This window comes from Capricornis sumatraensis, chromosome 7, assembly GCF_032405125.1.
Source record: "Capricornis sumatraensis isolate serow.1 chromosome 7, serow.2, whole genome shotgun sequence".
In the NCBI taxonomy this organism is placed as follows: Eukaryota; Metazoa; Chordata; class Mammalia; order Artiodactyla; family Bovidae; genus Capricornis; species Capricornis sumatraensis.
Window position 1 is genome coordinate 75,308,715 of NC_091075.1, and position 13,349 is coordinate 75,322,063.

At 37.4% G+C, this 13,349-nt stretch overlaps 1 protein-coding gene across 1 annotated transcript in view; it reads left to right on the forward strand.

Annotated features, from left to right (window-relative positions):
* POLR2B (RNA polymerase II subunit B) overlaps positions 1 to 13,349 on the forward strand; it is a 49,489-nt gene that overhangs the window by 31,940 nt on the left and 4,200 nt on the right. The window contains exons 15-22 of the mRNA XM_068975321.1: positions 979 to 1,177; positions 1,474 to 1,642; positions 8,543 to 8,639; positions 9,779 to 9,873; positions 10,870 to 11,120; positions 11,201 to 11,290; positions 11,762 to 11,869; positions 12,908 to 13,021. Coding sequence (XP_068831422.1) covers positions 979 to 1,177; positions 1,474 to 1,642; positions 8,543 to 8,639; positions 9,779 to 9,873; positions 10,870 to 11,120; positions 11,201 to 11,290; positions 11,762 to 11,869; positions 12,908 to 13,021 — 1,123 coding nt within the window. The remainder of the gene's footprint in view (positions 1 to 978; positions 1,178 to 1,473; positions 1,643 to 8,542; positions 8,640 to 9,778; positions 9,874 to 10,869; positions 11,121 to 11,200; positions 11,291 to 11,761; positions 11,870 to 12,907; positions 13,022 to 13,349) is intronic.

Sequence of the window (13,349 nt, forward strand, 5' to 3'; positions counted from 1 at the left end):
CCAGAATATTTTCTTTGACCCAAAACAAAAAACGAAACTCTGTACTCATAAGCAATTACATTTGTTGTTCTTAATTTTTCTTAAGTAAGAGACTTGAGGCTTTCCTGGTGGCTCAGATGGTAAAGAATCTACCTGTAATTCAGGAGACCAGGTTCAGTCTTGGGTTGGAAAGATACCCTGGAGAAGGGAATGGCTACCCACTCCAGTATTCTTGCCTGGAAAATTCCATGGACAGAGGAGCCTGGAAGGCTACAGTCCAAGGGGTCGTTATCAGTTGGATACAATTGAGTGACTTAACTCTTTCAAGAGACTTGTATGGTCTTATTTAAGAATAAAAGTCTTTGTGACATGTAGACAGTAGACTATCTCTACTAATAAAAAGTGACCTACATAGGATTCTGAGCTTCCACTGCTTGGAGGGGACTCAGGTTTGATCCCTGGTCAGGGAACTGGAATCCGACATGCATGTGCTGTGGCCAAAGAAAAAGAAATAGCCTATGTGATGAAGTAATATATAACATAATATGAACAATATAATAAATTTAATAAAAAGAATCTTTTACAATTTATTATTAGTGATATATGAATATATATAGTTTTGTTATAAAAAATTTCAAAAAATAGATGTAATATAAAAGCCTCCAGTTCATACCTTCCTTTTTGAAAGTAAGTACTGTTACCACTTGGGGTATATATACCTCCAGACCTTATTCTTTGTTTTTATATACTTACCCTGTAGCCTCCAAGTAGGTTCTTTAGATGAGAGCAGATAAAAACAAACTAATAGTAGTTACAGAGCCATACTTTATGTGTATTGTTCAGTAACTTTTTTTTCCCCTACTGTTAACAATAATATATGTATTTTAGGACTCTTCCTGTATGAGTACATACAGATACAGGAATACTCTTTATTAAGTAGGGAGCTTAGTTAACTAACATAGTTGAGGAAGTAAGGAAATTAAATGAATTCTTTTTTAGTTGGCAGGATCTTGTGGCCAGTGGGGTGGTAGAATATATTGATACTCTTGAAGAAGAAACAGTGATGCTTGCAATGACCCCAGATGATTTACAGGAGAAAGAAGTAGCTTATTGTTCCACATATACACACTGTGAAATTCATCCATCAATGATTCTTGGTGTTTGTGCCTCTATTATTCCTTTTCCTGATCATAACCAGGTTGGTACCAGTTTTTAACTATGCTTTGTGAGGAATTGGGGGGAAGTAGAATAAAAATTAGAAACGAGTCTATAGTTTCTTCTGAAAGAAAAGCCTTGTAGTGTAAAGGCTATGGATTACAACATTTAATATGCTCATTCTTGTGTTTGACTCTTAAGAGCCATAATTGCTTATTCCAGAAGAAGTAGAAACTTTACCAATTGTATTTCTGATTTATGAAGTACTCTGTATAGTCTATGTATTTATTTAGAAGTAAATAAATTTTCATTGATTCTGCTTTTCATTTCTACTTTTAGTCCCCTAGAAACACATACCAGTCTGCTATGGGTAAGCAGGCTATGGGGGTTTATATCACCAACTTTCATGTTCGTATGGATACGTTGGCCCATGTTCTGTATTATCCTCAAAAACCACTTGTGACTACACGTTCTATGGAGTATCTGCGATTTAGAGAGCTGCCAGCAGGTATGTTCAGTTTTGTTCTACATTTTGTAAGATCCTGCCATGGTTAAGGCATTTTTGTGGGTGCTTTGAAGGATTAATAAAATGCATATGACACAGTGTCTGTTCTTGTAGAAGTTACAATGTGGCAGGAAAATATGAGCACAATTAAATAAAAAGGTAAATGTGTGAAAAGTGTTATGATGGAGATATAGATTCCTTTGGAAGCACAAAGTGAAAGAAATGATTGATTTCCTATTGGAGTCTAGTGCCAATTTCATGGGGGAGGTAGCATTTTGACCTAGAGTAAAGTTGATAGGTTAGTTGAATTTGAGAGCTGGTTTGAACCAGGGCCTGGATGTATGAAATCAACTGTTAGTACTTACGTCAGTTTAGTATGGCTGGAGTGTAAAGGCATGGGAATGAGACTTGATCTCCTGAGATGGAGACGGTGGGTTGAATTTTATTTTTATTTATTTATTATTATTATTATTTATTTATTTATTTTTACTTTACAATATTGGTTTTGCCTCATGTCAACATGAATCCGCCATGGGTGTACACGTGTTCCCAATCCTGAACCCCCCTCCAGGTCATCCCAGTGCACCAGCCCCAAGCATCCTGCCCCTGCATCAAACCTGGACTGGCGATTTGTTTCTTATATGATATACATGTTTCAGTGCCATTCTCCCAAATCATACCACCCTCTCCCTCTCCCGCAGAGTCCAAAAGACTGTTCTATACATCTGTGTCTCTTTTGCTATCTCGCATACAGGGTTATTGTTACTATCTTTCTAAATTCCATATATATGCATTAGTATACTGTATTGGTGTCTTTCTTTCTGGCTTATTTCACTCTGTATAATCAGTTCCAGTTTCATCCACCTCTTTAGAACTGATTTAAATGTATTCTTTTTAATGGCTGAGTAATACTCCATTGTGTATATGTACCACAGCTTTCTTATCCATTCATCTGCTGATAGACATCTAGGTTGCTTCCATGTCCTGGCTATTATAAACAGTGCTGCGATAAACATTTGAGAATGAAAATGTCTAGCCTTTTTGAACAAGGAAGTAATACAATTGGAAGTTTATTTTGAATGTCATTCTGGCTGCCACCTAAAAAATAGAGTCAGATATGGTATTAAGTAGGGAGATAACTTAGAGGTTCTTGCAGTGGTCTAAGTGAGAATTGGTACAGTTCTTACTAAGAAGTGAAAAAGTATAAGGGATTGGAATACATTTGATAGGACTTGATTACTATTTGGATGTGAAATTATGAAGAGAGGGAAGAAAGGAATTGGAAATATTATTGGTGTTCTTGGCTTGGGTGATCTAGCAGAGAGAGAGACTATTAATAATATTGGGAGCATGTTAGAAGAAAGGTTTTATTTTTAAAATTAATTTTTATTGGATTATAGTTGATGTACAGTATTGTGTTAAATTCTGCTGTACAGCACAGTGAGTCAGTTATACGTACATCCACTCTCTTTAGGTTAGAAGAAGAGGTTTTAGAGGTAACAGTTTTTGACATGTTGATTTTGAGTTGCTGCCACAACATCTCAGGAATGATCTTCCAACAGTGAGTTGCAAATATAGTTAGAAGAAATGTCAAATCAAGAGCTGTGAAGTTTTTGATATGTTAATGATAATTATAGATGACTGTGATATTTCTCAAGGAAAATAGAAAAAGTCAGAGACAGCCAGAACTTGGGGAAAAGAAATCAGGAGAAGAGATTTGAGATGAATCTGATAAGAAAACCATGGAATTTCCAGGAAGAGATTTCAGAACAACAGTTTCGTGAAATAGTGCAGAGAAGTCTGAAGGGTATGAGAGATTTGAATATAAAGGAGACAGCATGGTTCTTCCACACAATTGTCTTACCATATTATTAGCAGAATTTTGGCTTTGACTGTGGATAACATTATTTAGTAAAGTGTACCTTGTAAATAGTGGCTTTAAATCATTTACTGTAATATGGGATCTAGCATTTTGATAGATTCTCACAGCTTAGAATGATTTAAGAGTCCTCCACAAGGGGTTACTCTTGTCTAGAAAAAGAAACTAGAAAAACAGAATCTGTTACTTTGTCTGCAGTGTGCCGGTATCTTTGGTCTGTGTTTGCAGTGCCCCTGTTTTCTTTGACATTTAGATGATAGTTTCTTTATTGCTAGAGAAGAAAAGAAATATTGGTGAAGGATTGAATTTGAAATAGAATGTTCCTTTGGCACTGCTATGAAGTGGTAAGGGCATGGCTGTGGTAGGGACCACGTGCCTTTCAGTTTTGTTACTCCTTCATGCCTTAATCTTGTTAGCTATTTTAAAACTTTATTTTGAGATAATTTAAAGCTTGCAGAAAAGTTTCAAGACTGTTAAAAAGAACTGTATACTGTTCATCCAGATTTCTGGGTTCACATTTTACCACACTTGCAGTGTTCTTTCCCTTTCTTTTTCTTCCTAAACCATTTGAAAGTAAGTTGCAGGCCTGGAAGCCCCATCACTCTTTAATTTTTCAGTGTATATTTTCTAAAAACAAAGACATTCTGCACAGTACATCTGTCACCATCAAGGGGTCAACACTGATCCCCATCGAATCAGTAGTCTCCCAATTCAGATTTTGCCAGTTGTCCTCATAATGTCCTTTATGGGTCTAGGGTCTAATCCAGGATTCTGCATGTCTCTTTAGTCTGAAACAGTTCTTTGGTCTTTCCTTGTCTCTTACGACCTTCACATTTTTGAAGAGTTCAGGCAAGTTACTTTATACATTGTCTCTCAATTTCAATTTGACTGTTGTTTCCTGTGGTTTATATTTCAGGTTATGAATTCTTGGCAGGGCTAACAGAAGTGGTGCTTCATTCTCAGGGCATCGTGTCAGGAGGCATATGCTGTCTCTATGTACCATTGTTAGTGATTCTAACTTTTTTCATGTAATTAAGATAGTGACTGTCAGGCTTCTCCACATTTTATTAATTATAAGTATTGTGTACTTACTCAGTTCAATTCAGTCAGTCATGTCCGACTCTGCGACCCCATGGACTGCAGCATGCCAGGCTTCCCTATCACAAACTCCTGGAGTTTGCTAAAACTCATGTGCGTCAAGTTGGTGACGCTATCCAACCATCTCATCCTCTGTCGTCCCCTTCTCCTCCTGTCTTCAATCTTTCCCAGGATCAGGGTCTTTTCCAATGAGTCAGTTCTTCGCATCAGGTGGCCAAAGTATTGGAGTTTCAGCTTCAACATCAGTTCTTCCAATGAATATTCAGGACTGATTTCCTTTAGGATGGACTGATTGGATCTCCTCACAGTCCAAGGGACTCTCAAAAGTCTTCTCCAACACCACAGTTCAAAAGCATCAGTTCTTTAGTGCTCAACTTTCTTTATGGTCCAACTCTCACATCCATATATGACTATTGGAAAAACCATAGCTTTGACTAGACGGACCTTTGTTGGCAAAGTAATGTCTCTGCTTTTTAATATGCAGTCTAGGTTGGTCATAGCTTTTCTTCCAAGGAGCAAGCGTCTTTTAATTTCATGGCTGCAGTCACCACCTGCAGTGATTTTGGAGTGCTCCCCCACCCCCCACCGCCAAAAAAAACAAAAAACAAAAAACCAAAGTCTGTCACTGTTTCCATCATTTCCCCATCTATTTGCCATGAAGTGATGGGCCTGGATGCCATGATCTTAGTTTTCTGAATGTTGAGTTTTAGGCCAGCTTTTTCACTCTCCTCTTTCACTTTCATTAAGAGGCTGTTTAGTTCCTTTTTGCTTTCTGCCATAAGGGTGGTGTCATCTGCATATCTGAGGTTATTGATATTTCTTCCAGCAATCTTATTAAGTAAAAAGTCTCTGTTAGAAGATACTTTGAGAGGATGTAAATATCTCATTTTTTATCTCACTTTCAGCCATTAGTTTACTGTGTAAGTGTTGCCAAATGGTGATCTTCTAATTTTATCATTCTTTCCTTTTTGATGCTGAGATTGTCCCAGATTTTCCAGCGAGAACATCTTCAAGATGACTCCATTAAGTTCTCATCATTCTTTAAGCACTTCCTTACCTTTTGTCTCATCTTGTGCCTTTCTTCCCCTAAACTTGGACTTGGCCATTTCTTCTTTTAGTGAAGGATAGTGTGTGGAAACCAAAATCTGGGTGCTGGGCTTGGTCCTTGGTATTAGAATGTCATCATTTCTAGGTCCTCTCAGCTGCTGGTGCTAGGAAAAAATATATATGCATATACTCCTCTCACTTTTAACTATTTTTATATCTATATATACTAAAGAACCGTGAGTTTATACCATATCTCCCGGTACAACACTGTAGTGTTTTAGAACTCCATTCTCTGACAGGGAGAAACCTGGCTCCCATTGTCTCCAGTATGTTGAGTTATTTGCTACGTCTGTTGATGTAACCAATCTCCTGACCCTCCTGGCTAAATAATTAGCTCTGTCTCTGCCTAATATGCCAGCTGCATTGACCACATTCTGATCTCTAAGGGGAAAGGGCAGATTGGGTTATCTTAAGTGATCTTTTGATTAGTATCATTCCTATTTCTATAGGGTACTGTTACCTTGGATGGTATCTTCTGGGAGCAAAGATCCTTGTGACAGAGGTTCACCTTGATTTAAAGTGGGTCAGGCTACTTACAGCTTCCTTAGTGCTGAGCTGAGGTTTGAAGTGGTTGGGGAGGGCCTGACTGACAGATGAATTGTAATCCTAGATTTCACATGTTGATAAGTCTTTGAGATAACAGATAATGTTTTAAAAATTACTGGTATTTTTTGAGCAGTTTGTGAAATACCATCCAAAGTACTTTACACATATTATTTCTAAGCATCATAAAAGCTTTGTGATGTTTTTTCACCTACAAACTGCCTCAAAGCTTTTGTGATGATTAAATGGTTACATCCACTTAAAACTCATGGCTTTGTGCCTACCAGTTAATAAGGGAGAAATAAATGTTAGCTGATTAGTAATAGTGGTGGTTGTATCCTCTCTGTTTTACAATTGTGGAGACAGGATCAGAAAGGTTATCTGCCCCGAAGTTGTACAACTTATTTTGTAAACCCAGAATGCAAACTCTGGCTTTTTTTAAGACCAGAAATAGGTCTTCCCCCCATTTTCCTTTTTTGTTCTCTTTCCTCTTCACTGCACTGTTTTTTGATTTGGGGCTTTTAAGCTAAGAAGAATGTATTAGAAATAAAACTCAGAAGTTTACTGCTTTTAGCTAAATTTAGCTTATCTTTCAGACTTGCCTGCGTACCTTGGATCAAGGTTGTAGGATGGAGGGGGTTGCTTCCTGGGATGTAGTAGATATAGTGTGTGTGGGCTGTCAGGGGTTGTCACAGCAGAGGAGGAAAGTCCTGCAAGGGCCAAGACCATTTAGCACCTACAGGCTATGTCACCTGACGAGAGGGAGGGCCATAGGTAGCACTGTATGTTGTGAGGATGTGCAAGGGAAATCTTGCCCATTCCATGTATCACAAACGTCATGTGAATCCTGCTGCTGGCTTTCATAGCAGTAGGCGCACATCACATCTCCCAAGACCCTGGGATTTCTGCAAATTGTCATCTATCTTCAGATTCCCCCCTACCTTTAGGATCTGGCATCTTTATGTACTTTCTCTGCATTATACAGCTTGACCATGTTGATGGACACTTACGTTGCTTCCATACCTTAGCTATTATAGATAGTGCAGTTATGAACATTGGGGTGCATGTATTTTTTTGAATTCGCATTTTCATCTTTTCTGGATATATGCCCAGGAGTGGAATTGCTGGATTTTGTGGTAACTCTTGTTTTGTTTTGTTTTTTCTTTAGTTTGCTAGTATTCTGTTCAGGATTTTTGCGTCTGTATTCATCAGGCATACTGGCCTGTAATTTTCTCTTTTTGTGGTGTCTTTCTCTGGTTTTGATATCAGGGTCATGGTGATCTCATAGAATGAATGAGTTTAGGAGTGTTCTGTTCTCTGCAACTTTTTGGAATAGTTTCAGGAGGATAGGTCTTAATTCTTCTCTGAATGTTTGCCTCTGTAGCCATCTGGTCCTACTCTTTTGTCTGTCGGAAAATTTTAAATCACAGTTTCAATTTTAGTACTTGTGATTTGTCTGTTCATATTTTCTAGTTCTCCCTGGTTCAGTCTTTTTCTAAGAATTTGTCCATTCATTTTATTGGCATATAGTCATAGTAATCTCTTCTGACTCCTTATATTTGTGTGGTGTCAGTTGTAGCTTGTCTGTTTTCATCTGATTTTTGATTTGTGCCCTCACCCTTTTTTTCTTGATGAGTGTGGCTAAAGGTTTATCAGTTTTGTTTGTCAATACTTGATACTTTAAGTCTTAAGGTCTCATCAAAAATAGTTTTGGCGGTAGCAACTAAATACAATTGAGGTAGGAAAGGTAACACCACTTGTCTTTGTAGTATAGGGAGAGGATCTAGGAGCAGAGCAGGGCTGCGAGGAGAGGGATAGGGTGGTACCAGGTCAAACTCAAGGTCAGCAGACAAGAGCTGGGACGTGAATCTATTGCTTATTAACTTTGAGATCATGGATAAGTTTTATTTTGTTAGATCTTTCTAATACGCAAATAATAATAATAATGCCTTGTTTATGGCACAGGGTTGTGGTGAGAATCATGAAACCTGGTTGGGGGAGGGACTTTATAAATATACGGTTACATGTATATAATCACTGACTAGAAAGTGGATACAGTGGGAGTGACTACTATTAGGATTTGCGTATATTAAACATTTAACCATCAGAATAGTTTTCTCACAGATTGCTCTTCCAGGAGGAGTAGACTTTGGCAGTTACCATGGTGAAAACATCTGTGGTAAATGTAGTTAAATAGGATAGATTTAAAAGAAAGAGGTGATTTTTGTTTGTTTCTCATGTGATGCTTTAATGTTTGCTATTTGAATATACTACAGGTATCAACTCAATTGTAGCCATTGCATCATACACTGGATATAATCAAGAAGACTCTGTTATCATGAATCGTTCAGCTGTAGACAGAGGCTTTTTCAGGTCAGCTATTTATAACAGATTCCAAAATACAGATATAGTGGAAATACTAATATTTTAATTTTTTAGAAAAGTTTTTTAAAAATAGCTGTGGGAACTTCCCTGGTGGTCCAGTGGTTAAGACTCTGTACCTCCAATGCAGAGGGCATCGTTCCCCTGGTTGGGGAACTAACATCCCACATATCACGTGGTACAGCCAAAAAGAAGAAAAAAAGGTGTGACTTGTGTGTGTCCAAATTTTTTGGTGGTTTTGAATGTCAGGCAAGAAGAAATTTTGATCTGACAGCAGAGAAATTTTTCTGTTAAGATAGGTAATCTGTCTCCATTCATAAAACTTTGTGGATGCCTGTCAGACATAGGTTGTTGTATGGTTGCCTGTATAGGGGTTAAAATGGTGAAGTCAGTGTCCTGCTCCAGAAAGTGGAAGGCCTGACTGATGGTCCTGAACAGCTAAAGACATTGCTTCTTGTATCTGAGTATTTTCAGGTACTAATATTGTAGCGCCCCCCCCTCCAACTTTTTTTGTAAGCAAAAAAACTTGCATTTAGATAATATAGAAGTATCTAAAGAAGAAGTAAAGATAAACCTAAGAGTTTTAGAACCCTTAAATAACTACTGTTAAAATTATAGTATGTTTTCTTTTTCAGTCTAATTTTCTGTTATTCAGTTTGATTGTCAAACATTAATCACAAATCCATGGCATGTGAAAATTGGTTAAAAAACTGAGAATTTAGAAGAGAGGATAGATTTTTTTTCTGTATAGTTGTCAGAGAATATCAGACCAGAGTTGGACATTACAGCTTAATATCATAAATTTCTCAGTAGAAATACTGGGTCAGATCCTGGGTGACCATCTCTGAGGGTTGTTATGGGAGGGATTCTTATTTTAGGTCGAGGGTTGGACTTAGTATTCCTGTTCTCACAGTTCAAGCTGTGTTAAGGATCAAATGTTACATGGGTGACCTGTGTAATAGCTCTTAGGACTTAAGTTTGACCCTCATACAGTTAACTCCTGTCCTAGATTCATAGTTTAATTGCTGTGGTTAAAATTACCAGATATCAACTAAGTAAAAATTATTGGTGTGTTCTAAGTTGTATTATTAAAGGAAAATAAAGTTCACTTTAGAACCATGTATTTTTAGGTCTGTTTTCTATCGATCATACAAAGAACAGGAATCTAAAAAAGGGTTTGATCAAGAAGAAGTTTTTGAGAAGCCTACACGTGAAACTTGCCAGGGTAAGTGATACTGACAGTGAAATTATGGAATTCAAAGTTAACTCCTGATTAGTTTTTCTGGGTTTTGTCTTCCCACCCTTCTTTATGCAGTGTGGGAGTACGTTTGCTGGTCATTCTTAGAGCTTATATTTAAGGAAATAGATATATTTGCCAGAAGTCTTTACACCTGGAGTGGGCTTGCTATAGTCCTTCTATTCTGCTAGGTCCTGCATTGAGGAAAGGATTTAGGAAAGTAGAGAGGCCATATAATTGCATGGGACACACTCAGCCTCATTCTCACTTGTACCGTGTCCTGTCCCTTAGTTTATGTATTTTCATGGGAACTTCCTCCCCTCTTCACATTCTGATGTGACCATAGTGTTTGTCTGGCCACAGTATATGTATATATATAGCAGATAAATAATGAGAGAATGTCTGCAACTTTGTTTCTTTTGAAAAACTCAGATTTATTTTCTAGTTACTATTTTTACAGACATTTATAAGCTATATACAGCTTTTGGGATGGATGGGATGTCCTGGGGGAATATCTGCTACAATTTTGGCTTCTAATAGTATTGCATGAAGTAAAACGTTTTTGTACTCACATTTCCTCTGGGTGCTTCTATGTAGTAGTGAACTGATTTTTAGTGGAGTTAAGGTTACAGTTTAGATTTCAAGTATTCTGTGGGAGATTTTGTATAGAGGACATAGATAACTTTTTCTCATGTAATATAGGGAGCAAAAGATGGCAACACATTTATCCAAAGTCACTTAGCAAATGGAGAATCTTGATTTTCCAGTACTCAGTCCAATGCCTTTTTTTAAAGTTCAGAATCGTTTGTAATGTTTGGAATAAGGGCATGTTACTGTAATGTGTTAGATATTCCTATGAACTTCTCTCTGGTTAAAACTGATGTATATATTTGCTTTTTAATCTTTTTGAGAGAGGGAGTATGTGACATTTTAAATACTTTTCTTTATGGTATTACCATTTCAGAAAATTCTCTTTCTTCTCAGGTATGAGACATGCTATTTATGACAAGCTGGATGATGATGGTTTGATAGCTCCTGGAGTTCGTGTGTCAGGAGATGATGTTATTATAGGCAAAACAGTCACCTTGCCTGAAAATGAAGATGAATTGGAGGGCACTAATAGACGCTATACAAAGAGAGACTGTAGCACTTTTCTCAGGACTAGTGAGACTGGCATTGTGGATCAGGTTATGGTAACTCTCAACCAAGAAGGATATAAATTTTGTAAAATAAGGGTAAGTATAGCTTTGTCATATTGTTGTTTATATAAAGTAAACCAGAATGACCTAACTAACTTATTTTTATGTGAATTCAGGTACGCTCTGTTAGAATTCCACAGATTGGAGACAAATTTGCTAGTCGACATGGTCAAAAGGGTACTTGTGGTATTCAGTATAGACAGGAGGTAGGTATCTTTCATCACCTCTGACTCACAGTTCTATTGATCGTTTTATTAAAATTTGCTTTAACTTAAGAGCCTAGAGGCAGTAAAGGCTTGACTTTGAATTGTAGTGCCGAACAAGTAGGTGAACATCTATGCTGAGGGCTTCCCAGGCGCTAGTGGTAAAAAACCTGCCTGCCAGTGCAGGAGACATAAGAACTGCAGGTTTGATCCCTGGGTTGGGAAGATCCCCTGGAGGAGGGCATGGCAACCCACTTTAGTATTCTTGCTTGGAGAATCCCATGGACAGAGGAGCCTGGCAGGCTACAGTCCATAGAGTCGTAAAGAGTCAGACACGACTGAAGCAACTTAGCATGCATACTATGTTGAACAGAGTTTAGGACATAGCAAAGTTCAGATGAAAGGGAATCAGTTCTAGTTCTGTAGCTAAGAGATTTAAATTTTTCAAGTGTCTTTTAAAAAATTCCTTTATAGGATATGCCTTTCACCTGTGAAGGTATCACCCCCGATATCATCATAAATCCCCATGCCATCCCCTCTCGTATGACCATTGGTCACTTGATTGAATGTCTTCAAGGGAAGGTAAGAGATTTTCTTTACAGATATAGGTCTCAAATTGATGTTTCTTCCAAAGTGTTGGGTGATTTCTCTCATTCTGAGTCAGGGTACTGTGGAAAAAGCCAGTGTGACACTACTTTCCTGCTTTTAAATTGGTTTGATTATGTCTGTCTGTCTGTTCGCAAAAATTTGCAAAGTTATGACTAAAAATTCTTGCAAAATTTACTATATCCAGTCTTTGAATATGTGGTTATTCTTTTGACTGGTTCTTTTCTATAAGTGGTGGTTAGTTCATTGTGAACCTAATGGTTTTATAGCTGTAATATTAGCTATGCATGTGTCTTTCAGTGGAGGTTTTCTATTTTTAAGGATCTTATTAAGGTAGAGTAGCTACAGCTTTTATGCATTGGAGAAGGAAATAGCAACCCACTCCAGTATTCTTGCCTGGAGAATCCCAGGGACAGAGGAGCCTGGTGGGCTGCCGTCTATGGGGTCGCAGAGAGTCAGACATGACTGAAGCGACTTAGCAGCAGCAGCAGCTACAGCTTAACACATGGATGGCTTGGTTTTAAGGATTAAAATGTCATCTTCCTTGAGTCATAGGAAATATTTGAGAGTCTCATTCTTTTTGTATGTGGTCTCACAGAGAGCTTCCTATTTGAAGACTTAATAGGTAGTTTGTTCTATTTTATGTAAGATGCTAATAAAATGAACCTTATGATGTTATAGCTTTCCATAACAGATATTTAAGTTAATTTGTAATCTTAAGTTCAAAATCTCCCTTTTTTTTGCATTCTTGCACAATTTTAATTCAATTCTTGCAACACCCAAGTAGGGGAGTCAGTGACAGTGTTAACAGGACATATTCAAAGATATCCAGAAGCCAGGAGTAGAAGTGAGCTAGAATGCTCCTTACCATGGTGATCCCAATTCCATGACCCCAATCTTCCCTTTCTTAAAAAGGTTTTGTTTTTTTTTAAACTGACTATATTTGTATTAACATAGACTTCTAAAGAGAGACAGAAGGAAGCAACCTTTTAAACATTACTTTTCTTTTTAAAGGTATCAGCTAACAAGGGTGAAATTGGTGATGCCACTCCATTCAATGATGCTGTTAATGTGCAGAAGATTTCTAACCTTTTATCTGATTATGGCTACCATCTCAGAGGAAATGAGGTATGTTTGTGTTTACATTGGTAATTTGTTAAGTATATTCTTTTTTTGCATGTGTGTTATTTCATCCTTAAAAAAATAAGTCTTTCATTGAAGTATACCACATACTTCAAATATATACATAAACCATAAATGTTCAGGTTGATAAATTTTTACCAAGTGAACACAGGTGTGACTGGCACCCAGATCTTGAAAAGAAAATTATCAGAATCCTTTTATGCCTGATGCTCTCTTGTGTCTCCTTCCAGTCACTACCTTCATACCCCCACCCCAAGGTAATTACTCCTTTTACAGCATTGATTATTTTAGTCTGTTTTGATTTGTATAGAAA